The sequence below is a fragment of the Mustela erminea genome, chromosome 12 (assembly GCF_009829155.1).
Source record: "Mustela erminea isolate mMusErm1 chromosome 12, mMusErm1.Pri, whole genome shotgun sequence".
Lineage (NCBI taxonomy): Eukaryota > Metazoa > Chordata > Mammalia > Carnivora > Mustelidae > Mustela > Mustela erminea.
In genome coordinates, this window is record NC_045625.1 from 37,520,699 (window position 1) to 37,546,849 (window position 26,151).

Consider the following 26,151-nt stretch of genomic DNA (forward strand, 5'->3'; position numbering starts at 1 on the left):
TTTCACTTGGATCACTCCCTATAGCTCTCGGCTGGGTCTCTTGCCTCCAAGTTAATCCTCCAATTCCTTCTTTACACTCTGCTGAGAAACTGCTCTAGAAGGGGATGGGCAAACTAAGATCCTTGGCCAAATCCAGCTTGCTGCCTGTTTTTGTACAAACCATGAGCTAAGAATGGTTTTTACATTTTTTTAATAGCTGGAAAAAATATTATTTTGTGACACATAAAAATTGTATGAGATTCTAATTTCAGTATCTGTAAAAATAAGGTGTTGCTGGGACAATCATGCTCATTTGCTTATGTATTGTCTGTGGCCACTTTCACAGCATGATGGCAGAGTTGGATAGCTGCAACAGAAACTCTAAGACTCACAAAGCCTAAAATATTTGCCGTCTGGACCTTTACAGGAAACATTTGCTGATTCCCACTCTGGATCAAAAATCCAGTCATGCCATTCTCTGCTTAGGACCCTCCAGTGGCTCCTTGTGGTTTTCCACAGCTGACCCCTTCCTTCCTACCTGTCCAACCTCATCACCTGTCCTTCCAGTTGTCTGTCCACTCTGGACAACTAACCCTTCCTCAACTCCACCACCAACCAGATCCCTGGGCTTGTCTTATGTTATTTACCCTTCCTTGGCCTGCTTCTCTTCTAATAGCAGTCTACCATCATTAAGACTCAGCCCAAATGTTTCCTCCCGTTTCCCTTCTCCCAACCATGAGAGCGATCCCATATCCTACCATGCCACAGGAAATGCCTCTCATCGCTCTACTCAGCTTTTAATGACAGACTATGGACTTATTTGCGCCAGACCAACTAATTCTATTATAATTATTTGTTCAGTTAAGTGTCCTCTGCTGGCTCACTATGAAAGAACAGGCCACAGCCCTAGCACAGGGCTGTATGGGGTAGGCACATACACATTCACCAGAAGGGGCCTGTTTAGCATTCTGTACCTTAACTTGGCTAATAGTATGAAGGAAGAAGATGCTTATGTATTTTCCAGATATTAAGTATCTTTTTTCTTTTTAAAGAGAGGGAGCAGGAGAGAGACAGGAAGAGGTGGGTGGAGGAGAGGTAGAAGGAGAGGAAGAGGCAGAATTTTAAAGCAGCCTCCACACCCAGTATAGAGCTCAATCTCACAACCCTGAGATCATGACCTGAACTGAAATCAAGAGTCAGAAGCTTAATGGACTGAGCTAACCAGATGCCCCTCATTTTTTTTTTTTTTAAATAAATTCTACATCCAACATGGGGCTTGAACTCATGACCCCAAGATTCAGAGTCCGATGCTCTCCCAGCTGAGCCAGTTAGGTACCCCCAAGTATCATTTATATAAACTTTCAGCACTCATGACAGATCAGGAACCTACATGTATCGCAACTCATTTAATCCTTACGAGGCAGGTGAACCTACATGTATCGCAACTCATTTAATCCTTACGAGGCAGGTGATACCTCCACCAAGTGGCAAGCTATGTATGTGGCAGAGCTGGCAACTAGAATCAGTCTCGTGCCTCCTGAATTCTGAATGTTCTCCATGAGCAGATCATCTAGGGAACCACTGCTTCAAAGATGTAACAGATGCTCGGGGGCTTCTTGCTGTCCTCACGGCCACTGACCCTGTGCTAAATGGGTCCAGAGAGAAGTGGTTTTCAGTTTTCCATCTCCTCCCTCCAGTTGCTTCTTCTTGCTCCTGGACCTGCTGCCTCTCAAAGTAGACTATCTGGGTCAGGATCAAAGAGTGACCCTGCTCTTCCTATGAAAACCAAGTGCCGGTTTTGGGATGTCACTTCTGAAATCTGTTGCTCTGGGGCTCAGGCTTGCTCTGGACAAAGAAGTTGTTGGAAGTCTGCCCTCCAAGCCGAAGGGGTGCCAAGGCAGAGATGGCCAAACTAATGTTAACTGTCAATGCACTTGCCTTAACAAAGACTCAAGATTATCTCCAGAGGGCTGCTGGGAAAAGTCCTGGACCATCCATATACTTCTGTGATTACTTAAACCGAAGTTCAGAGCTCGGAGACAAGGAGAGCCAGTACAGCTGCTCCTGGCCTGGGAGAAAGCAACACAGGAAAGGTCAATCCACCTGAAACCCTTTCTCAACCAAAAAGGTGTTAGGGCTAACTGGTCAGTACACAGAGGCCACAGTGTGAACCAGGCAGGAGGAGCGTGCTCTCTGTCCTCTACCATCGTGGCATATCTAGCTAAACTGTCATAGGATAGGCCCAGTGATGTAGTATGAGCCACACCCCTGAGCTCCAGAAAATGGAATTCTGTAAAGCACCCTGACTCCTTTCCTAGGTCTAGAACTGATGGCATTAAGAACCCCCAAGATAAATTCAGCCAGACAGACCTATGAGAGTTTTTGGTTAAAGGCACATTTTTTTTTGGTTAATCACAACACGTGTGATTCTGGATGTATCTGGTATTTTGGACTAAGAAGTTCACTTGTGCTCTTCCAAAGATTGTGATCAGTTTGGATTAATCCAAAAAGTGAGGTGAAGCTGATGTTACATTTTTAAGAAGAGTATGGAGAATTGGGACAACTGAGTCTATGAGTAAATACCACTTTTAGGCTAAAATTCTGGTTTGTTCAAATCAAACCCAATGTTCCCCCAGCCCTCTGAGCAATCACAGTGATGGTGGAGGCTCTGCAAATACACCAGTGACCATCAAGTCAGAGATCTGGCCGTACTGAAACACTTTATACACACAGAATAGAGGACAAGGAGATTTCTGACACACTCATGCTTTGGACGTATCAGTACAAGACGGTATATGAGACTGTGTGTGAGTCCACCAGGCAGTTAACTGGGAACAAGCATGATTTATCTGCTGGCAAACGAGTCTGCATCACACCTAATCATTCTTTTATCTAAGTGCATCTTGATCTTCTCAGTCCTGGACATCAAAGTAGTCAATTACTGGTTCCTTGGCTATTTTCTGTAAATTACTGCTTGCAGGATTTCTGAAAAGCAAACAAAGAATAATCAATCTTTTCTTGTTTGGGGGAAATAGACTGAAGCCTACAGAAAGTTAAGGATCAGCTGATTTACCATTTGCAAAGCTTTGATAAGACAGTGGGGCCCACATGAACAGGGAACTATTTAAAATTTGGTGATGGGCACACAGGGGTTCACTCTATTAACACTATTTCTCTACTCTGAAAAGTTTTCCACAATAAAGTTTTATACTAAAATAAAGCAAATAAAGGGGGAAAAAAGCATGGCATGAACAGGCTAAAGATCCCACATGGTTATGATGAAGTGGTACTGGACACAGCTGTGGAACAACATGTGGAATACCTTCATGTTTCCCAAACCACTGCCCATGTGGATATGGAACTGAGCTGACTAGAATCCATGCTGTCTGCTCTCCAGAGGTGAAGCAGGGGTGGTTCTGGGGAACTACGTTAATCCAGACAATCCCTGCCAAGGTTATACCCAGTGGGCAACATCTAGCTGTCCTGTCCAGTCCTCGGGAACACGACTGCCAAGGCCACCACGGTGACTCTGTAAAACTGCCCTTTCCGCCCTCCCATAGGTTTTGTATAAGAGGTTCTGGTAGGGCTGCTGTGTGGAAGGCCAGAACAGCATTGGGGGACCCTGCATGGTTTCAGAGCAACTTCCGGCAATGCTGCCTCAGTCACAATAAGGGAAAAAGGGATGGTGCTCCATCCCTGCTCCTGAAACCTGCTGCTTGCCAATGTGGTTTTCTTTTCTCTTTAAATTATGAATACATGTTTTTGTTGTAAAAATTATTCAAACCATATAGACGACAGATCAAAACACAAAAGTATCCACCTTCACTGCAACCCTGACCCACTATCTGACTTTCACCTCCAGAATAACTTTGTGAACCATGTCATGTTCCTAAATGCTCTGATGTGACAGACTGAATCCACTTCCCAGTGTCACCACCTACACCACAGAAGTTATGTCCAGTGATTTTTTTTCCCCAGAGGGACAGTGGGCACTACAAACATCAAACTTGGGAGCTCTCTGACTTGAACAAAGGTCTGACATTCCAGTCAAACCTGACTTATTTGACGAGATTGGGTGCGTTCAGGGTGTGATGGCCGTAGACCAAACCTGACTTATTTGAACCAAGCACCCCAAGGTCAGGCCCGAGAGGCAGCCAATCGCTAGTGGAGTCCCGGACAGTTCAGCCCCTGCTGTCTCCTCTGAATACAGGGCCTTTGGAAAGCAGCTGAAGGATCCTTACTTGTCGGTCTGATGTCTGTGGTGAGGAATTGGTGGTGGAGGCCGTGACTGCATTTCCCTTTCAAGGACACCTGTCAGCGTGGTAGGAGGACAAATGGACTTCCCTCTGATAAAAGTCAGAACACAAAGTATTGAAAAGTGAGACTTGTTTGTGGAGATAGGCAGACCGCTGGAAATCCAGTCAGGACTTTCAAATGAGCTGCTGCTGAGTGCTCTGATGTGACCCATCTCCTCAGGCACGGTCACCGTCATTTAACCCTCATCCTTCCACCCACCTCTCCCTGGGCCTGTTATCTGCTCCCTCTGGTCCCGCACTTAAGTTTTCTTCATTGGTAAGGACCTACTCTGTCAAGTTCTGACAGTGATCCTAGATCCTCTCTATCACACCAGCTCACACTACAGCCTTAGTTCTTAGTTTCCTCTAATGGCAAACACTGTTTACGGGGGATGCCCTGAATCAGAGTTCAGCATTTTTTTGTTTTCATCATGCCAGAAGGACAAGGGAAAAAGGGATAGATAGATGCGATGGCCAGGCACTCAACCCAGGCCCTTAGGGTCTGTTCCCTGTGCCTGGCGAAACGCTACCTCCTGTGTTGCTCATAAATTGGGCAGACAAGAGGCTGGAATGTCTTTAGGCATGTCTGTCCTATGGACTGAAACATGGGCTTTGCTCTCTGTTTCAGAGCTTTATTTTTTTGTTTGTTTTTTATTTTTTAGAGATTTTATTTATTTGACAGACAGCAAGCATAAGCAGGCAGAGTAGTAGGCAGAGGGAGAGGGAGAAGCAGGCTCCCCGCTAAGCAAGGAGCCCAAGGCGGGTTTCAATCCTAGGACCCTGGGATAATGACCTGAGCCGAAGGCAGTTGCTTAATCGACTGAGCCACCCAGGTGCTCCCTGGCTCAGACCTTTAGATCAGACCTTTTGATCATATCAGAAAGGCTAGCCCAGAAGCAGATTTTCTATCTATTCTTCTAGGAGAGGAAGTAAGGCAAGCAAATGTTGATAGACCTTGCTTCCGAGGTCCAGTTTGCTGCAATGAGCAGTTCCTCCTGTGATAGAAAGATCAACCCACCTGACTGCAGTGACCACGACATTGCGCTTTGGTTCACTGTCATAGCTCACACTCTCCAGGCCATACACTTGGGCCAGGTCATGGATGATCCGGCGATGGTCTCTGTTCATGGGAGGGAAGCAGTGGCTCTTCTTACTATTCTTTCCCTGTATTGAGGGAAAAGATGACGGATTGATAAAATCATCCTGAAATCAGAATATACTTACAAAGGTCCTTCCCACCACACCAAAACAGCTGGGCTGACAAAGAGGTGGCTGAGTTTTAGAGCACAGGGTATTCTGCTGGCTGCTAAGCAAGCCAAGGAGTTTGGGAGGATGAGGTCTGATGCACTTCCTTTATCTATTCTGTGAGTCACAACAGTAGCAGCTGGCCGGGATTAGGGATCAGGGGAAGTGAAAAGAACCTAAGAGGACAGTATAATGGTTCCTCCTAATGGGCTGGTAACTGGGGAGTAAGTGATATACAGAAGAAATGACTAAATAAATAGAAGACATAAAATAAGACAGTCTCATTTCTTACAAAAATACGTTCTACGCTAAAAATTTTTAATGTGCACATACACTGGAAAGCAGGGAAATACATTAGTGTATGTTTGCTAGTTAGGAGAGGAACACTGATTCCATTTTCTCCTTCATGTCAGGATCCCGGGAAATGGGAACAGAAGGAAGAGAGAGAGGAAGGGCAGGGGCTAAGGGAGATGGCGGGAAGGAACTCCACCTTCATTAGATATGGAGCTAATACAGGCATCTCATCCTGTAGATGATAGTCTCCACAGAATAAAGAGAGAGCCATCCTGGGGTTGGCTGCTTCTGACTAAATTCGAGACTTTTCTCCTTAAAGCTACCTCCAGGATAAGGGTTTCACTATCTTGAGGGAGTCTATCTCACTACTCTTCAGCTCTAGTCATTCAACTTTTGATCTTTACCCAAGGGCTTTTAGCCTGCCTTGGAGGTAATAAAGAACAAGTGTGCCCTCTCATAAAATAGCCCCTCAGAGATCACGTCTTCCTAAGTCCCCACAGTCATTCAGCTGTCACTACTAAATGCCCCCTGTTGTCCAGAGCTTCTTCACCCAATCTTAGCCACTGAGCTAAGATTTTTTTATTTATGCTAAATTTGATCGAGAATATCTTTGCTGAACCAGGACAAGCCTTCCATGGATGTTATAATGGCTGGGCTTTTGGGGAAGATAGGGATCATCAAGAAGCTGTGACTTTTTCCTATAACTACTCTACACTGATGGTGTTTCTGGGACTTGATTTTTTATCAAGCTGGCCTTAGAGATATGTCCAGTTGGATGTTTTGACTTCAACCTTATTCACGGCCTCCACAAGGGCTTCCATTTCTTTTTCAATGTCACTGACAAACTTTAAATCCTTCCTGAAATGAGAAATCATCACAGTTAATTTCATCTGTTTCTGCTCTTTGAGAATCCCTTCCACCCACGTTCTCTGCCCATTATCTGCAGACAATGAACAATGTGGGCAGAAAAATGGCAAAGGGCAAGAACTATCAGCTAACAGAAGGCTGACTGTGACTAACAAAGGAAGAGAAAAAGAGAAAACAAGTATGGGAGAGGAGAAGACAGAAGGAGAAAGAGCTGTCTGAAGGACCAGGAAACAGGAGGAAAATAAGAGCTGTTATTGCCCAAGTGAGGGCCCACGTTGGCAGCCCATCACTCAGTTCAGGCTAGTCCAACCAGGCCCTAGGCAGGCCCAAACTTCTACTACATGGTCCATACACCCACAGCCCCCACAACCCATGCATAATTCTTCAAGGCGACAATTGTGAGAAATCAAGAAAGGATTTTTATTAAACATCATAATCTCTTATATGTATAAACTTCAAATGGCTCAATCACAGAGGAGTACTTATTAGTTCCTACATCTTAAAAGAGCAAATACTCTTGCAAACCACACTTAAGAAAGCTGGTAACAGGGGAGCTTAGGTGGCTCAGTTGTTAAGCGTTTGCCTTTGCCTCAGGTCATGATCACAGGGTCTTAGGATTGAGTCCCACATCCGGCTCCCTCATCAGCAGGAAGCCTCTTTCTCCTTCTCCACTCCCCTCTCTCTCCGTCAAATACATAAATAAGATCTTAAAAAAGCAAGCAAGCAAGCAAGCAAGCAAGCAAGCAAGCAAGTAACAAGTTACATACCTGGCATCCTCTTTTAAACTGTCACTGAATTTTGACCCTGAAGAACGTACATTGAAAGGATCAGAATCCTCAGTAATATGAAACGCCTCTGCTAACCGCCTGAAAATAAGAGAGAAGTAAGTAATAAAAGGAAAAGGGCATGAAAACTTTTTACAGTAACACAGGACAGCCCACCATGTCTTAAGTTCTTAAGGTACTAACGATGCCATTTCAGCAAACACAATTACTAAGGAAGGAATAGCAACAACTTGGGAGAAGATATGATTTTGTCTTCCTAGAAGAAAATAAGACAAATCTAGGTGGGTCTGAGTGAACCAAATGGGCTGATACTGGCAACTTGGGTTATCTGGTGAAGAGAAGGGGGGCAGGAAATGAGAGCACTGGGAGTGCAGTGGGGCACGGCAGTCTCTGAGGTTTTACCTAAATATCACATACATACATACATAAGGTAGACATGTACACATTAAAACTAAAATCATCTTACAGAAAATGTGGAAAATAAAGAGAAGAATTCCATTAACAACCTAAGCAAAAAATTTCAGTACACTTCCTTTCAGATTTTTTTCCCTTTAAGTCATCGCAATTAGTGTTTATAAAACTTGGCATCTGGGGCACTTGGAGGGCCCAGTCAGTGGAGCATGTGACTTGGGATATCCGGGTTATAAGTTCAAGTCCCACAGGGGGTGAAGAGATTACTTAAAATAAAATCTGAGGGTGCCTGGATGGCTCAGTCAGATGGGCATCTGCCTTCAGCTCAGGTTTTGGTCCTGGGATCGAGTCCCGTGTCAGGCTCCCTGCTTGGTGGGGAGCCTGCTTCTCCCTCTGCCTCTGCCCCTGCTTGTGCTCTCCCTTTATCACTCTCAAATAAATAAATAAATCTTAAAAAAGAAATAAAATCTTAAAGGAACAAAACTAAAAAAATCCCAATTTGGCACCTTTTTTTCACCTATCATTATATGATTGGCATTTCTCATATTACATTTGTTTTTCACATTTACTGTTTTAATAGATGCATAATCTTCTAATTATGTATTTACCAGAATTTACCTAAACATTCCCTAGTTTCTTTAATAGTTCCCCAGTTTCTGAATATTTTAAGTGACATGATATCACTAGGCAAAAAACTTTTAGGGTTATTTCTCTGGAAAATATTTCCAGGTGTGGGATTACTAGATAAGATGGTCAGACTATGAGTAACACAGTCTGAGAGCTTTCCACAGCTGCCCACTTGTGTTCTGACTGCCAGTGAATGAATCTCATGGCATCTCAGCAATACCCAGTTATGTCTTTCTTTTGTAAAGAGAGATAAAATTCAGGTTAGCACTTAGTACAATTTTTGTTTACACTGAAATAGGGGTCTCTTGCACATTTAATGCCCATACATATGAATCTGATTTAAGCTTAATTCTAAAATTTTCAAGAGAAATTTTCGAGAGTTTTGATGTTGTGATTAGTCAGCCAAGAATTAAAATTTAAACACCAATAAAACATATCAGTGGGCTGAATTTGGCCTGCCAGTTTTTCATTTCTGCAACAGAATATATGCTTGCAACTTGAGATGGTATTTTTTTAAGATTTAATTTTTTAATTTTAATTTTTTTGAAGATTTTATTTATTGATTTGACAGAGAGAGAGCACAAGGAGGGAGCAGCAGGCAGAGGGGAGAGGGAGAAGCAAGCAGTTAATGAGGGGCTCAATCCCAGGACCCTGAGATCATGAACTGAGGTGAAGGCAGACGCTTCACTGACTGAGCCACCCAGGTGTCCCTAAGATTTAAAATTTTTTTTTTTTTAAAGATTTCATTTATTTATTTGACAGAGAGATCACAAGTACGCAGAGCAGCAGGCAGAGAGAGAGGAGGGAGCAGGCTCCCTGTTGAGCAGAGCCTGCTCCTGGCTTGATTCCAGGACCCTGAGACCATGACCTGAGCCAAAGGCAGAGCCTTAACCCACTGAATCACCCAGGCGCCCCAAGATTTTAAAATTTTTTTTAAGATTTTTTTTTTTTAAAGATTTTATTTATTTATTTGACCAATCACAAGTAGGCAGAGAGGCAAGCAGAGAAAGAGGAGGAAGCAGGCTCCCTGCCGAGCAGACAGCCCAATGCAGGGCTCGATCCCAGGACCCTGAGACCATGTCCTGAACCGAAGGCAGAGGCTTTAACCCACTGAGCCACCCAGGCGCCCCAGATTTTATTTATTTATTTGACAGAGAGAGACACAGAGAGAGAAGGAACAGAAGCAGAGGGAGCGGAAGAGGGAGAAGCAGGCTTCCTCCTGAGGAGGAAGCCCGGTGTGGGCCTCGATCCCAGGACCCTGGGATCATGACCTGAGCTGAAGGCAGCTGCTTAACAACTGAGCCACCCAGGTGCCCAAGATTTTTAATTTTTTTTTTTTAAAAGATTTTATTTATTTATTTTGACAGAGATCACAAGTTGGCAGAGAGGCAGGCAGAGAGAGAGAGAGGAGGAAGCAGGCTCCCTGCTGAGCAGAGAGCCCGATGCGGGACTCAATCCCAGGACCCTGAAATCATGACCTGAGCCGAAGACAGCGGCTTAACCCACTGAGCCACCCAGGCGCCCCAAGATTTTTAATTTTTAAAAAATAATCTCCACACCCAACATGGGGCTCAAATTCATAACACTGAGATCAAGAGTTGCATGCTCTACTGATGGAGCCAGTCGGGCACCCCATGTATTTTTTTTAATTGGCATTTCTTTTTCGCCTAGGTCAGTGGGTATTAAGAAAGAATCTCTATATAGTGAGGACCCTAAACGGAGGAGAAATTCAAAAACAGAGAGCCAGTTATTTTTCTTAAAAAGATTTTATTTATTTATTTGAGAGAGAGAGAGAGGCAGAAAGAAAGCACAAGTTGGGGAGAGGGAGAGGCAGGCTCCCTGGATCCCAGTATGGGGCTTGATCCCAGGACCCTGGGATCATGACCTAAGCCTAAGGCAGACGCTTAACTGACTGAGCCACCCAGGCACCCTGAAAGAGACAGCTCTAATCAATAACTAATTACTGAGGATAACTAATAACTAATTTAATCCTCACAACAACTGTGGAAGGTACATATTGTCACTGTTTCCACGGATTTTTAAGAAAATTAAAGCTTCAAAAGAGAACATGACTTGCCGAAGGTTACATAGCTAAGTGATTTGTGAAGGCAGGATTCAAATTCAGGCAATCCGACTCTAGTCTACTATATAAACTGTCTCGAACTACACAAAGGTGCATTTCTACACTTTAGAGGCCTTCTGTGTATTCACTACAGCATTTCTGAATACTCATGACTCAGTTCATATTTTGTAACTGAGAACACTTTGATGGTTCCTAAAGGTCAAGAGTTTGAACAGCAGTTATTACAGAGTTCACCATAAGGGTCAAACCAAGGGAAATTTGGGCAGCACTATTATTTATTATATACTTCCTATGCATTTAGCCACTTAAAGAGGTACTGTTAACAATAGTGGAAAGTCAAATTTCAAGATAAAACAGGACTGTACTTTGTCTGCACTTGTCTGTTTTTGTTTAATATGAGAAATTTTCAAAGTGACAAAGTATTATTTTATAATGATAAAACCATCGTAAATTCAAAATATTTTAAGTCAAAAATGCATTTAATACATCTAACCTACCAAACATCATGGCTTGGCCTAGTCTACCTTAAATGTCCTCAGAACATCTGCCTTAGGTTACAGTTGGGCAAAATCATCTTACACAAAGCTCATTTATTTTTTAAGATTTTATTTATTTATTTGAGAGAGAGTGTGTGTGTCCTCATGGAAATGCGAGAGTGGGGACAGAGGGAGAGGGAGACAGTCTCAAGCCAACTCCCCACTCACTGCAGAGCCTGACATGGGGCTCAGCCTCACGACCCTGAGATCATGACTTGAGATGAAACCAAGAGTCAGACGCTCAAATGACTGAGCCACCCAGGCACTCCACAAAGCCTATTTTATAATTAAGTGCTGAACATCTCATGTAATTTACTGAACACTGTATGGAAAGTGAAAAACACGATGGCTATATGGGTACAGAATGGCTATAAGTGTATGGATTGTTTACCCTTGTGATTGCATGGATGACTGGGAGCTGTAGTTTGCTGTCACTGCCCAGTATCATAAGAGAGCACTATATACTGCATATTGCTAGCCTGAGAAAAGATCAAAATTCAAAATTTGAGGCATGGTTTCTACTAAACATATATTGTTTTTGCACCACTGTGAATCTGAAAAATCGTTAAGTAACTATAAGTTGGGGACTGTCTGTATACCAGTTCACCTAAATTCTCCAATTGTTAACATTTAGAGGGCTATACCTTTTAATCAATCTGTTAGAACCAGGAAGTCTGCTGGTCACTGAATAAATGCCCCTTAATCTAATAAAGAACATCCTCAAATGACTAACAGAAAACATCATATTTAGTGGTGAAACATTCAAAGCTGTCTGATATCAGTAATGTCGATTATCACTACCTCCTACTCAACACTGTACTGGAGGCTCTAGCCAGTGCAAAAAGGCAAGAAAAAGAAAAAAGTTAAGAACTGTAAAGAAATAAAACTACTATTATTGGATGAGGGCATGAAACAGTAAGTGAATTTAGCAAGGTTGTGAATACAGGTCTATAAACACCAATTCAATTTCTATACAGCAGCAACAGGCAATTAGAAAATTAGTATTTATTTATTTATTTATTTGACAGAGAGACAGAGAGAGAGAAAGAGAGAGATCACAAGTAGGCAGAGAGGCGGGCAGAGAGAGAGGGGGGAAGCAGGCTCCCTGCTGAGCAGAGAGCCCCATGCGGGGCTCGATCCCAGGACACTGAGATCATGACCTGAGCCGAAGGCAGAGGCTTAACCCACTGAGCCACCCAGGCGCCCCAGAAAATTAGTTTTTTTAAAGAAAATTAAATTTTAGAAGTGATACAGGAAGGGAGAGGAAAGGAGGTAGCTGAGCTAAAAAAGAAGTGATACAAGAAAAATTACCATTTAAAGAAGTGTCAATATCAAATAGCAAGGAACAAATCTACTGCAAGTTGTACAAAATCTGTATACAGAAAACTATAGAGTATTATTGAGAGAAATCAAAGAAGGCAGGAATAACTGGAAGGATATACTTTGCTTACGGATTAAGAGACTTAACACTACAAAAACGTCAAATCTTCCCCAACTGATCTATAAATGAAATACCAATTCAATAAAAATCTTAGTAGTTTTTTTGGGCAGATACTGATAAGCTAACTCTAAAGTTTAAAAGGAAATACAAATGCTCATGAATAGCCAAGTTAATCTAGAAGAAGAACCATGCTTGAAGAGACATACTATCAGATATTAAGACCTTTATTGTTATAAAGGTACAACAATTAAGAGAGTGTGATACTAGTGTGATGGAGGATAAGGAGTTCAGCAATAGTATGAATACGTAAAAAAAAAAAGTATGAATATGTGATTTAAGACAAATGGCACTGGGGCACCTGGATGGCTCAGTGGGTTAAAGCCTCTGCCTTCGGCTCAGGTCATGATCCCAGGGTCCTGAGATTGAGCCCCGCATTGGGCTCTCTGTTCAGTAGGGAGCCTGCTTCCCCCTCTCTTTCTGTTTGCCTCTCTGCTTACTTGTGATCTCCATCTGTCAAATAAATAAACTATTAAAAAAGAAAAGACAAATGGCATTGGAAAGACTGGGAAAAGGACATCTTGATGACAGTATTGGTCACATGAACATGCATATGGAAGAAAACTGAATTGTGAACTCTCCTTAAACCATGTTCAAAAAAATCAGTCAACTGTAGCTCTAAATGTGACAAGTAAAATGATACAGCTTCTAGACAATAACAGAGTATTATCATGACCTCAGGATAGACAAATACTTCTTAAACGGGACATAAAAAACATCGGTCTCTAAGGAAAAGACTAATAAACTGGACTCATTAAAATTAGAAACTTCTGCTTATCAAAAGATACCATTAAGAGAGTGAAAATTGAAAGCATGAAGTACAGGAAAATATACTATATAAAACCAGTAAAGGATTCACATCCAAAAAATAAAAAGAACTCCTACTAATCAATATAAAAAAGAGAACACAATTACAAAATAAGCAAAAGAGCTGAATAGGTACTTCACAAAAAGGGATATCCAAATTGCAATAAACATAAAAAAGTATTCAACCTCATTAGTCATCAGGGAAATAGAAACTAAAAGCTCAATGATATCTGGGTATACATTCACAAGAATAGATTAAAATTAAAAAGACTAACAATTCTAACAGCTAATAAAAGTGTAGAGCAATGGGAACTATTACCCTGGTGGTGGAAGTATAATGTGACACAATCATTTTGGATACTGTTGCGTAGAGCTGACTAAAGTTGAACGTATGAATACCCTGTTAAATCAGTAATTCTGCTCCTAAGTTTAAAACTAACAGAAATGAGTATGCATATACAGCAAAGGGAACATACTGATATTCTTAAAAGAGCATTATTTGTAACAGCCCAATAGTGATAACCACACACGTACCTATTAATGGCAGAATGATAAATTATATTATCTTAATACAATAAAATATCATGGAGGAATGCAAATGAACAAAGTATTGCTACATGCAACAAGAGGAATATCACAAATGTCATAAAAGCCAGACAAAAATGCAAACTGTAAGATTTCATCATTTATATAAAGTTCAAAATAGACAAAACTAATCCAAAGTGTTAGAAGTCAGGATAGACATTTTAACTTGGTGAAGTATAGGAAAGTATTCTGGTAATTTTCTATTTCTTGATCTGGGTGCTGATTACACCACTGTATTTACTTTGTGATGACTCACTGATCTGTACATTTCCAATCTTTCTATATGTATGTTATACTTTAACATAAAAGGTCATTAAAAAAATTTTAAGCTTCTTATCTCCATTGGAATCAGGAAGTCTGCCAGTCAGTGAGTAAGTATGCTGTGGCATGTGATGTTTATACCATGCCCCAAACCAACAAGCCCATGTTTCAGAAATATGCTGAAATCACCTAAGTGGTTTATCCTTAGATACTTATATTTCAGTTCCTGATGATTGAATTTCTCTTGATCTCCAACAGCAGCAAAAGACTCAGAGCAGGTGCTGAGTGAATGCTTGAATGGTTGCTCCTTCCTATTAATTTCACAGAGCTCAAGAACAAGTAGATAAAAAGCAGGAAATGACTTACTTTTTCCTTTCCAAGGCTAAACACTCCTCATCACACTCCAGCCTTGAGAAACAAATGAAACAGATAAAGTCAGGGCACAGATTTTTCACAACTCCTACCCAGCAGTAAGTTCTTTGTCAACCTGGGAACAGAGTAGACTCTGGCCAAAAACATGGTTACATGAGGTCCCTCTCAAGAACAGGCTGGGGGGCCTCTGGGTTATGGGACTCGAATCTAGTAGGAGTCCTCAGAAGGGCCTCAAAGGGTCTCCAAAACACTCCTAATGACCCCGACAGCCCCAGCTCTTCCCCCCTCCTGCCTTTTTATAGATTTTATGTATTTATTTGACAGAGAGAGAGCACAAGTAGGCAGAGAGGCAGGCAGAGAGAGAGAGAGGGGGAAGCAGGCTCCCCGCTCAGGAGAAAGCCCGATGTGGGACTCAATTCCAGGACCCCGAGATCATGACCTGAGCCGAAGGCAGAGGTTCAACCCGCTGAGCCACCCAGGCATCCCTACCTCCCTCTCTTGACACAGCTGGTTCTCTTGGATTTGGCTGGACACATCCAGGTCTCTGCTCCCCCTGGCTATTGTTTGAAGAGAGGCCTAGAAAAGTCTCTTCTAGTCATAACTATATCCTGAGTAAGATTTGTGGCAATGGACTGAGTGTGGTCTTTTAACATCAAATGTCTGTTGAAACACCTGTCTGTGCAAGGCTTTGCTGTGGGAGATAGACAAATGAATGGTTCCTACCCTCTGGAAATTAATTCTTTTTTTTTTTTTTTTAAAGATTTTATTTATTTATTTGACAGACATCACAAGTAGGCAGAGAGGCAGGCAAAAAGAGAGGGGAAAACAGGCTCCCCACTGCGCAGAGAACCCAATGTGGGGCTCAATCCCAGGACCCTGAGATCCATGACCCAAGCTGAAGGCAGATGCTTAACCTACTGAGCCACCCAGGTGCCCCTGGAAATTAATTCTAACACAACACGTACATTTTAAAAATTACCTGGCTTGGTGAATTTCCTTCTTAGTAATTAACTTGCTGATTTCCACTGAATCGCCAAGCTGCATGTCTGTTATTTTAGAGGCCATGGAAATAGCAGCTATTCTGAAGTATAAAAAAGAAAGGAAGAAAAGGCATTGCAGTTTCACAGGAGTGTCCTAATACTAGGTATATAGAAGACTTCAAATCGAATCTATGCTGGACAATTTGTGGGCCTCAGAAACCTACATACTATGAACTACCCACACGCTTCTGTCCTATCTCCTTAAATTCTAAGTAGCTCCATTAGAAGCAATGAGACAGTCTATTCAATCCCCCTTGCATATCCAGGCCAATGCCTGGCATTCAGTCAGTATTCAAACGCACTAATGTCAGAGCCACTCTGATGTATTCTTCTTAGTCCAAAAATCCTATCTCCATGACACATCTCTGCATGTAATCAGAGACACATACAACCACCCTCCCTAACTCCTTCATCTCCTTACTGAGATCCCTTTCTGGCCACCCAGTCCCAAGATTTAAGGAGGCTACAAAGACAATTCAGAGAATAGTCAGAAACCCCCACTACAGAAGAGGAGCACAGGACTTTTCCTGGCTGTACCACCACAAGTGGCGGGATGTTAAAGCAATTCATGAAACCTCAGGACATCTTCCCTTCTGACCCCATGGCGTAATAAGACCAGAAGGGAGAGAGACAAAGAAAGAGGAGGAAAAAGAAAAAAGATATTTTACAAATGAAAGTTAGGGAAGGAAAGGGACACAAAGCAGTACTTTTTTCTTTGAACCAGAAAAACTAGATTCAGGAAATTTTACTTCATTAATTATTTATTTTTAGAAAACTTTATTTTAAACAACTTTTCAGGGGGCACCTGAGTGGCTCAGTCAGTTAAGCATCTGATTCTTGATTTCGGCTCAGGCTGTGATCTCAGGGTCATGGGATTGAGTCCTGTGTCAGGCTCGGCACTCAGTGGTGAGTCTGCTTAAGATTCTCTCTCCCTGGGGTGCCTGGGTGGCTCAGAGGGTTAAGCCTCTGCCTTCAGCTCAGGTCATGATCTCCGAGTCCTGGGATTAAGCCCGACATCAGGCTCTCTGCTCGGCAGGAAGCCTGCTTCCCCCTCTCTGCCTGCCTGCTTGTGATCTCTCACTCTTTCTCTGTCAAATAAATAAATAAAATCTTAAAAAAAAAAAAAAAAAAAAAAGATTATCTCCCACTACCCCCAGCTTGTGCACAAATTTTCTTTTCCATTTAAAAATATTTATTTATTTATTTATTTGAGAGAGAGCGCGTTAGGGAACACGTAAGTGGGAGGGAGAAGGAGAGAGAATCTGAAGCAGACTCCACGCTGAGTGCAGAGCCTGACTTAGGGCTCTATCCCATGACCACTAAATCACGATCTCAGCTGAAACCAGGAGTCGGACACTTAATCGACTGAGCTAACTAGGCGCCCCTGCACAAGCTCTTTCTAAAAAAAAGAAAAAAACTTTACAAACTTGACAAAAGTTCCAAGGACTCGACAATAAACATATGTATACACATGTGTACCTTCTGTAAACTGAGATCCACCACTGTTAGTTAACATTTAAGTAGCACTAACCTTTGATAAGTACTGGAAGCTTCAGAGCAAATCATCATCTCTTTTCTTCGTCCACATTCACAATGCAGCTCTATCTGCAATAAGATTAACATGGAGGGACTTTTAGCACATGGAAACCATAGGAATAGGCAGGTTTCACTTTTATTTTTTTAGAAGATTTTATTTATTTATTTGAGAGAGAGACAGAGAGAGACAGCGTGAGAGGGGAGAAGGTCAGAGGGAGAAGCAGGCTCTCCATGGAGCTGGGAGCCTGATGTGGGACTTGATCCCAGGACTCTGGGATCATGACCTGAGCTGAAGGCAGTTGTTTAACCAACTGAGCCACCCAAGCACCTGGCAGGTCTCACTTAAAGCCTCTCTCAAATCAAACCATGGCAGAGGATACAATGAGTGTCTACCCTTCAGGATGGAGGAAGCTAACCATGCATGCAAACTGATGTGGTAGTTGACATGCTAGGAGGGAACGGTTCATTCTACGATGACTCCTTCTGGGAATTACTACTGGCCTTACTTAACCCTACCTGAAGGGGCAGGCCTAGAATGAGGTTTTTACCACTGAACCTGGCCAGGACCATCCAAAGCCTAATCAAGTCCACCTCATCCATCTGCTTTCATCTCCTCAGGGAGGCCTTGCTTAGATCCCTCAGAACAGACTAAATTGCCCACTCCCATGTTCTTACAGCGCCCTCTACAAAGGTGCAATTTCTTGTTCACCACAGTCATAATTCGTTATCTGAGTAAGGAGGCAGTTATCTGTCCCAACTCACGGAAGCGAGCGTGTGTTTCCGGTTTACTGGTATAGCTCCAGCACCTAGCAAAACATCTTGCACAAAATACTTATATATTTGTTGAATAAACAGAGCAGGCAATCTGAGTCTCTCTTCAGAATCTGCTCTAAGACAGAGAGACCAGATCAAGTGGCACTGGGTACCTCCTGAACTAAAAAGCCATTTCAAGCTGGGCACAGAAATCTGTGTAATTTATTCCACCTTCCTCTTGCTAACTTAACTTGAGGTACCTTGCAACCAGTGACTTCTGATTAGAATGTGGGCCCAGGTGCCTCTGCAAGCAGTTCTGGACTCACTAGCAGCCCTAGAAGCACAGTCAACGCCCTATCTGGAGCCAGAAATACGCACCTTGGCTTTACAAGCAGTCATGGGGCAGGGTGAGCTGGGGTGGCAGGGCGCCATACACGGGTGGCCACAGTCAGCTCTGGGGGTGGTGCACGGCTGCTTGCAGGCTTCGTCCACAAGACATTCTCCTTTGTGACAGAGTCTCTGACACTTGTGCATCCCACATGGTAGCGTGGCACTGCAGGGTAATCCGCAAGAGATATCAGCCAGGTGACAGGGGATGTTGCTTCGTAACTAGGAGAAACAGAAGTAGCCAGATTCTTATCTCCACGTGGGATTTGAGATGAGTTTTAACTTCGTATTTAAACATTTCTGAATTTTCAGAAAGTTACTTTTATTTGAAAAAAATTAGGCTAATATTCAAAATTTGAAAGGTTAGCTTGAAAATAAACAAATCTGAACCTTATTTAATAATACTTGTTATGATCCAAAAGAATTTGTGCTAGAAACTAAGTGTGACTTAAGATATACACTTTCCAGGGTGGGTAACAAGTACATGACATGTACTTGGGATGTGTCATGTACTACAGGGAATATCTGAAAATGCTATGACCGACTGAGAGGATCAGATGATCCCCGCCCACTCCTACCCCCTGAACCTCCCCGCAACTCTGTGCAAACAGCTAGAGCAGTGAGCTGACACATGAACCCTGAGGGCTGGGGACACCCTTGACCCAAGGTTTCAAGACTGCTGGCAGGACTATTTTATATAAATACATCATCAACTCTCCTCACATCTCTTGACTCATGGTCTCCATAGCTTTAAGCAGCTTAGTCACTTAAAAAATTAACGGGCAACATGCCATGAAACCCCAAACTCATTTTTTAAATCTTCCAGGATTCCTTCCTCCAGGAAAAAGATGCTGGAATTTTATTTCTGTGGGACCAAAGCTTACTCTTATACATTCACTCAAATTCTTTTGAGAACCCTCAAAATGAGGAATATATTTTGACTCTAGGGACACATACCTTTTACTCTTGAAGAGGCGTCCAAAGTCTAGGACATACATGCTTCTAATTGCTTTAGAACCATTTTAGAAGTATTTTGGTAGACTGTAGTTCCCAATTACTAAAAACCTACTTACACTACTGCCAGGGCCTAGAGATAATTTTTTTTTTTGAAGATTTTATTTATTTTTGACAGACAGAGATCACAAGTAGGCAGAGAGGTAGGAAGAGAGAGGAGGAAGCAGGCTCCCTGCTGAGCAGAGAGCCCAATGCGGGGCTTGATCCCAGGACCTCGGGATCATGTCCTGAGCCGAAGGCAGAGGCTTTAACCCACTGAGCCACCCAGGCGCCCCTAGAGATAATTTTTGCACACGCTCTATCCTCTGTTGTCCCCTCCCCTCATCACTTGCCTACCTTCTCATTATCTTTTAGGAGGTCACTTTCTCTACAAACACCTTCCCTGGGTGTGGGATCCTTCCATCCTGCTCAGTACTTTGTACTTCCCCTGCCACTGCACTTATAATTGACTGTTTAAACACCTGCCTCCTGACCCACAGAGAAGGCTCTACAAGGACAGGAGTCACACCTATCTTGTTCTCTTCTGAATCACTTGAACCAGGCCTGTTACACCTAGCACTTAGCAGGTATGCAATAAATATTTATCACATGAAGTCCAAATGAGCCATCAACACAAAGATAATACATGGATGTCTTAAAATGGGTACTCTCAAAAAAAGTGAGATTTATAGAGATTTATAAGGACTATAGGATTTATAAGGACTATGACTTGAGAACCACTCACAGGAGATAAGGGGAAAAAATATGTTCATCAAGATAAAGATACTGAAAGCATGTTGTCATAGATATTAAGAGTTTCCAAAAATGTTGACTAACATGTTATGAAGTAAAAAGGTTACAAATAGGGGCTCCTGGGTGGCTCAGTGGGTTAAGCGTCTGCCATAGGCTCAGGTCATGATCTAAGGGTCCTGGAATCGAGCCCCGCATTGGGGCTCTCTGCTCAGCAGGAAGCCTGCTTCCTCCTCTCTCTCTCTGCCTGTCTCTCTGCCTACTTGTGATCTCTCCCTCTCTCTCTCTGTCAAATAAATAAATAAAATCTTAAAAAAAAAAAAAAGGTTACAAATAGTATGATCTTTTTTTTTTAAACGTGGGCTCCTTTGTGGGCATGGGTCTTGGAACTCACAACCCTGAAATCAAAACCTGAGCTTAGATCAAGAGTTGGACACTTGAGTGAATAAGCCACCTAGACACCCCATAAAAACCATATGAACTTAACAGAGTATGAGAAAGTATGTGTCACATATGCCCGACAATCTAGGCACAAGAATGTTAAGAGTATTTCTTTCTGGACTGCAGAATTGTATATTCTTTTTTTTTTTTTTTTTTTTTAAGATTTTATTTATTTATTTAACAGAGAGAGAGAGAGAGATCATAAGTAGGCAGAGAGAGAGGGGGAAGCAGGCTTCCCGCTGAGCAGAGAGCCCCATGCGGGACTCGATCCCAGGAGCCTGAGATCATGATCTGAGCCCAAGGCAGAGGCCCAACACACTGAGCCATCCAGGCGCCCCCAGAATTATATATTCTTAATTGCCTACAGTGAATACGCATTTTTTAAAATAAAGAATTTTAAAAAGTGCTTCCAAGGGTATATAGTCAATGGTGCCAAATAAGCTTACAAGTTGAGAATGAGGATGAAAGTCCTTCATAGTAGTGGCACTGCAGAGGCATAGATGAACCTGGAGGAAGGTGTTTTGATCCAGTGGCCAAGACAGGAAGCTGCACAGGGCATAGAGGAAGAACAGTGGCAGGTGGTGGAAAGACCACCTCCATGGGTGCTCTCACTGTAACACCTTTACCCAGGCTAGCAACCTCTTCCATGCTAGTTAACCTAAAAGCTGTCTCTGAACACAGCCCACATTTTCAAGGCCACTGACTTTCACTTGATTGCAACCAGAGTCAAAATGATAGCAAAGAGGCTCAAAATACTGCCCACTGTATGATTTCATTCATGTGACATTCCAGAAAAGGCAAAACTACTGGGACAGACAGATCACTGGTTGCCAGGGCCTGGAGACAGAGAGCAAAAGAACTACAGAGACATGAAGGAATATTTGGGGGTGCATGAACTATTCTACATCTTGACTGTGGTGGCAAATCCATGACTATACTAAAGTTTTTGTCAAAATTCAAGGACCTGAACACTTAAAAGAGTAAGTCTTCATTTTTTTTAGATTTGTTTATTTTAGGGAAAGAGACAGAGAGAGCAAGAGCATGCAAGCGAGGGTAGGGCAGTTGTCGGCGGGGGTGGGGGGTGGCGGAGAGAGAGAGAAGTAGACTCTATGCTGAGCGCGGAGCCTGATGCCAGGCTCGATCTCATGACCCTAAGAGATCATGACCTGAACTGAAACCAAGAACTGGACGCTCAACTGAGCCACCTAGGGGTCCTGGATTCTTCTATTTCTTCAACCAGCATTTAGTCACAGCGTGGTGGTAGATAAATTTTATTTTATGCAAATTATATCTTAATTTTAAAAAATAAAGAAAAAAGTGGCAAAAGCAAAACTCTACTTCTTGGAGTGTATTTTTACTTTGAGAAACAATAAGACTAACAATTCCAAAAGTAATTCAATTATAAATCTCTAGCTGGAACAATAAACACTTGAGAGAGAAAACTTACCTCGTGTTTTCCCATGCACCATTTCTGAGTTAGGAAAGTACAAGGGGGACACTTCTCTTCACTATGACAAGAATGATACACTGTTAAAAGAGAAAGGAAATTAGGAATTATATTTAGGAATAATGTTCAAATAAAGCCACATAAACTGGGGAACCTCAGTGGCTCAATTGGTTAAGCATCTGACTTCGGCTCAGGTCATGATCTCAGGGTCCTGGGATTGGGGCCCATGTCAGGCTCCCTGCTCAGTGGAGAGTCTGTCCCTCCCCTCCAACCCCGGTTGTGCACGCACTTTCTCCTTCTCTCAAATAAATAAATCTTTAAAAAAATAATAAAGCCATGTAAACTATTATATATGTTATAATGATATATAACATGGAGCTTTAAAGTTTAGAAGCTGTTTTATTTTATTAAAGATTTTATTTATTTATTTATTTATGTATTTGAGAGAAAGACACAGACAGCATTAGAGCGGAGGGGGAGGGGCAGAGGAAAAAAAGCCTAATGTGGGGCTCAATTCCAGGATCCTGGGATCCTGACCTGAGCTGAAGGCAGATGCTTAACCAACTAAGCCATCCAGGTGCCCCTGGGAGTACTTTTCAAAATGGAAAACAGGAAAGTAAAAAGTAGGTGCTTTAAAGTGTTGAAGGATGAGCATGAGTGAGAAAAAGAAACCTCCACTGAGGCAGGACAGACACATGAACAGGGAAGCAGAGAGGGAGGCAGTTTCTCAACTCATCTCCTTTGGCACGCCTCTGGTCTGTCCATTCTACTCAATCATTCTTTTGGCCCTACCTTACATGGCAATTGCTCACTTTTGCTTAGCTATCTTTACTACTCATTCCATCTGACATGCTCCCGATTTCTCTCAATTTCCCTGCTGCCTGTAAGAGACAGTTCATCTGGGGGCGCCTGGGTGGCTCATGGTCATGATCCCAGGTCCTGTGATTGAGCCCCATGTTGGGCTCCCTGCTCAGCGGAGAGCCTGCTTCTCTCGCTCCCTCTGCCTGCCTCTCTGCTTACTTGTGTTCTAGCTCTCTGTCAAATAAATAAATAAAATCTTAAAAAAAAAGAGTTCATCTGAACTCATCTCCTACAACAAAGCCTTCCTTGGCTGACCATACCTGACCCTGAGCTCTCTTATACTCCCTGATGTCTGAGATCTTTTACAGATGATTTGCTACCATATTATCTGGCCCATTTTCATGTAATGGTTGGTTGTGTCATGGGCATGTAACTACCACCCTCTTCCTCTTGGGAAGAATGTAAGAATTCCTAGGTCATCGGCTACTTTTTTTCTTCCTCTGAACCTCTCTGTGTCTGATGCCATGTTGGATATACAACACTCAAAGACCAGCTAAACGAATGTTGAACAAATGCAGGCTAAAACAACACACCTCATAAATGGTTAAGTTCTCACTATGGACATTAACCACCAGGATGTGGACTTCATCTGTATCATCTGCAAGTGAGTATAAAGGAGGAAAGGGGTAAGTACTGGCTTGGGCACTTAACTCATGCTGGTGTGAACACTGAAGTATGGGCTTTCAGACTAAGCTGGGAGGGCCATCCCAAAGTCCCCAGGAAAGGAGGGACTTTTTCATGAAGAATTCACTTAAAATTCTATTTTACTCTATTAACTTAAAAAACTGAGAACTGGTAGCCTATTTGTCAGTCTGATTCATATGGAATCTGGTGACTGGAGTTATTTCAGGTTTGCCTCTGGGACTTGGTAAAATGAAATGATGAGCCCAATATGGTCCCAGAGGAAAGCCCGTAACTAGACTGGACAGAAAATGGATGATGTTAAGTAGCTACAGGCCTGGTATCTCCAGCAGTTTATGAGAGAAGATTTGGAAACAACTTAATTGTCCAGCAACATAAGACTAAGTTATGGCCCATCCATGTAACAGCGCACCCCCTTAACTATTAAAAATCTATACTATAGAGGGGCACCTGGATGGCCCACTTGGTTGAGAGTCAACTCTTGGTTCTGGGTTGAGATTGATCCCTGCATCGCATCGGGCTCGTGTAAGCAGGGAGTCTGCTTAAGATTCTCCCTCCCCGGGGTGCCTGAGTGGCTCAGTGGCATCGGCTCAGGTCATGGTCCTAGGGTCCTGGGATTGAACCCCACATCAGGCTCTCTGCTTGGCGGGGAGCCTGCTTCCTCCTCTCACTCTGCCTGCCTCTCTGCCTACTTGTGATCTCTGTCAGGTAGATAAATAAAATCTTAAAAAAAAAAAAAAAAAAAAAAAGATTCTCCCTCTCCCTCTGCCCCACCTACTCATGCGCGCCCTCTCAAATAAATAAATCTTGAAAAAAAACCTATGTTGTAGAAAAATATTCACTGGTGAGAAAAGAGATTCAAAATACAGTAAGAGGAGAAAATCTAGTTAAAATAAATTCAGTGGGATCTCACTTTTATTTTATGCAAAGGAAAAAAAATGCAAATATATATTTTGCCCATGGAAAAAAAGCACCAAAAAATACTAGTATATAGTAAGGTGTAATTCCTGCAAGGTGGGATAATAGATTGTTTAATTCCAATCTTTTGACTTTATTGACTTTATCTCACTCTCTTTCTTTTTCTACAATAAACACACATTACTTCCATAACAATAGCAACAACAAAAAACAAGTAGCTTTCAATTTTGCAAAAAGATGCTCAACCATGAAATATACATCCAGATTGGAGGCAATGAGAAAAGAAGAAAAGTTCCCGAAAGGTAAGACCAGATGGAGATTCTCCCAGCTTTTCGGGTGTGTGTGACATCCACAGAGTAGAGATATGGAGGGCACTGTGATTCCTAGCTGTGGCCCAGATCACACACTCACCTTCACAGCAGCAGCCCCTGAGAACAGGGAACAAGGGGTGGCAATCACAACATGACCTCAGAGCAGTGAAGACAGTCATGCTACCTTGGAAATGACACAGTGCGAGCAGGCTGTGAGGTGCAAAGGAGCTGGGACCCACCTGGATGGTCACATTCATGGACTCTGGCGCAGGTCTGGGTACACTCAGGGGGTCTGGTACCACAGGGAACTGGCGGGTAGATCACTGATGCACCACAGTGGCAGGTTAGTTCATCAAAACCTGATGGAGAGGTGGGTGAAACAAAACAACCTGAGTTTGGGATGTGCCTACACATATTCACACAAACACAAACCACACACACTTTTATTTTTGGCTTTTTTTTTTTTTTTAGGAGACACCTTTTTTCACAAAAGGTTTTTTTTAAATTAAAGTTGAGCTGGTGCCAAAGGAGCAGAAAGGTATGTTACTTGCAACAAACTTTAAGTCCATGAGTAACCCAGGACACTTTCGCATGTATTTTATAGACAATAGATCTATAAACCATCTCATTTTTTTTTTTTTTAAAGATTTTATTTATTTGACAGAGATGACAAGTAGGCAGAGAGAGCGGGGGAAGCAGGCTCCCCACGGAGCAGAGAGCATGATGCGGGGCTCGATCCCAGGACCCTGGGATCATGACCTGAGCCGAAGGCCAAGGCTTTAACCCACTGAGCCACTCAGGCGCCCCTAAACCATCTCTTTTAAGAGAATAGGAGACTTCTACTAAAGTATAGTGTTGTTTTTGTTTTTTTATTTTCAAACTCTTGGTTAGAAAAATGGATAGGGATTATGAAAGCCACAGATAATTAGCAAACATACAAAAATATGCATTTGAATAGAAACCTCAGAGAGACACTGAAGGCATTAAAAAATTTTTTTTAATTTAAAGATTTTATTTATTTATTAGAGAGAGAATGAGAGTGGAGAGGAGCAGAAGAACAAGCAGGTTCCCTGTTGAGCAGGGAGCCTGATGTGGGTGGGGTTTGATCCCAGGACTGCAAGATCATGACCTGAGCTGAAGGCTGATGCTTAACTGAATAAACCATCCTGGCGCCACCCTGCCACAAAATTCTTATAGGTATAATCAACATGTATCATGTTAGAAATATGAAGTTGAGGGCGCCTGGGTGGCTTAGTGGGTTGAGCCTCTGCCTTCGGTTCAGGTCATGGTCTCAGGGTCTCAGGGTCCTGGGATCGAGGCCCACATCGGGCTCTCTGCTCAGCAGGAAGCCTGCTTCCCCATCTCTGTCTGTCTGCCTCTCTGCCTACTTGTGAGCTCTCTCTCTGTCAAATAAATAAATAAATAAG

At 42.6% G+C, this 26,151-nt stretch overlaps 1 protein-coding gene across 7 annotated transcripts in view; it reads right to left on the minus strand.

The window, feature by feature from the left end:
- Positions 1-2,680: 2,680 nt before the first annotated feature.
- NFX1 (nuclear transcription factor, X-box binding 1) overlaps positions 2,681-26,151 on the minus strand; it is an 80,459-nt gene continuing 56,988 nt past the window's right edge. For 4 of the 7 annotated variants that reach the window (XM_032307069.1, XM_032307073.1, XM_032307071.1 and 1 more), the window contains exons 14-24: positions 24,964-25,083; positions 21,993-22,072; positions 18,353-18,583; positions 17,217-17,290; positions 15,625-15,726; positions 14,640-14,681; positions 7,448-7,546; positions 6,605-6,671; positions 5,293-5,438; positions 4,221-4,325; positions 2,681-2,964 (exon numbers count right to left, since the gene is read on the minus strand). In XM_032307069.1, the coding sequence (XP_032162960.1) occupies positions 2,892-2,964; positions 4,221-4,325; positions 5,293-5,438; positions 6,605-6,671; positions 7,448-7,546; positions 14,640-14,681; positions 15,625-15,726; positions 17,217-17,290; positions 18,353-18,583; positions 21,993-22,072; positions 24,964-25,083 (1,139 nt within the window). In that variant the 3' untranslated portion in view covers positions 2,681-2,891. Of the gene's footprint in view, positions 2,965-4,220; positions 4,326-5,292; positions 5,439-6,567; positions 6,672-7,447; positions 7,547-14,639; positions 14,682-15,624; positions 15,727-17,216; positions 17,291-18,352; positions 18,584-21,992; positions 22,073-24,963; positions 25,084-26,151 lie in introns of those variants that run through there. The other 3 variants (XM_032307074.1, XR_004277361.1, XM_032307075.1) reach the window with 3 other exon arrangements.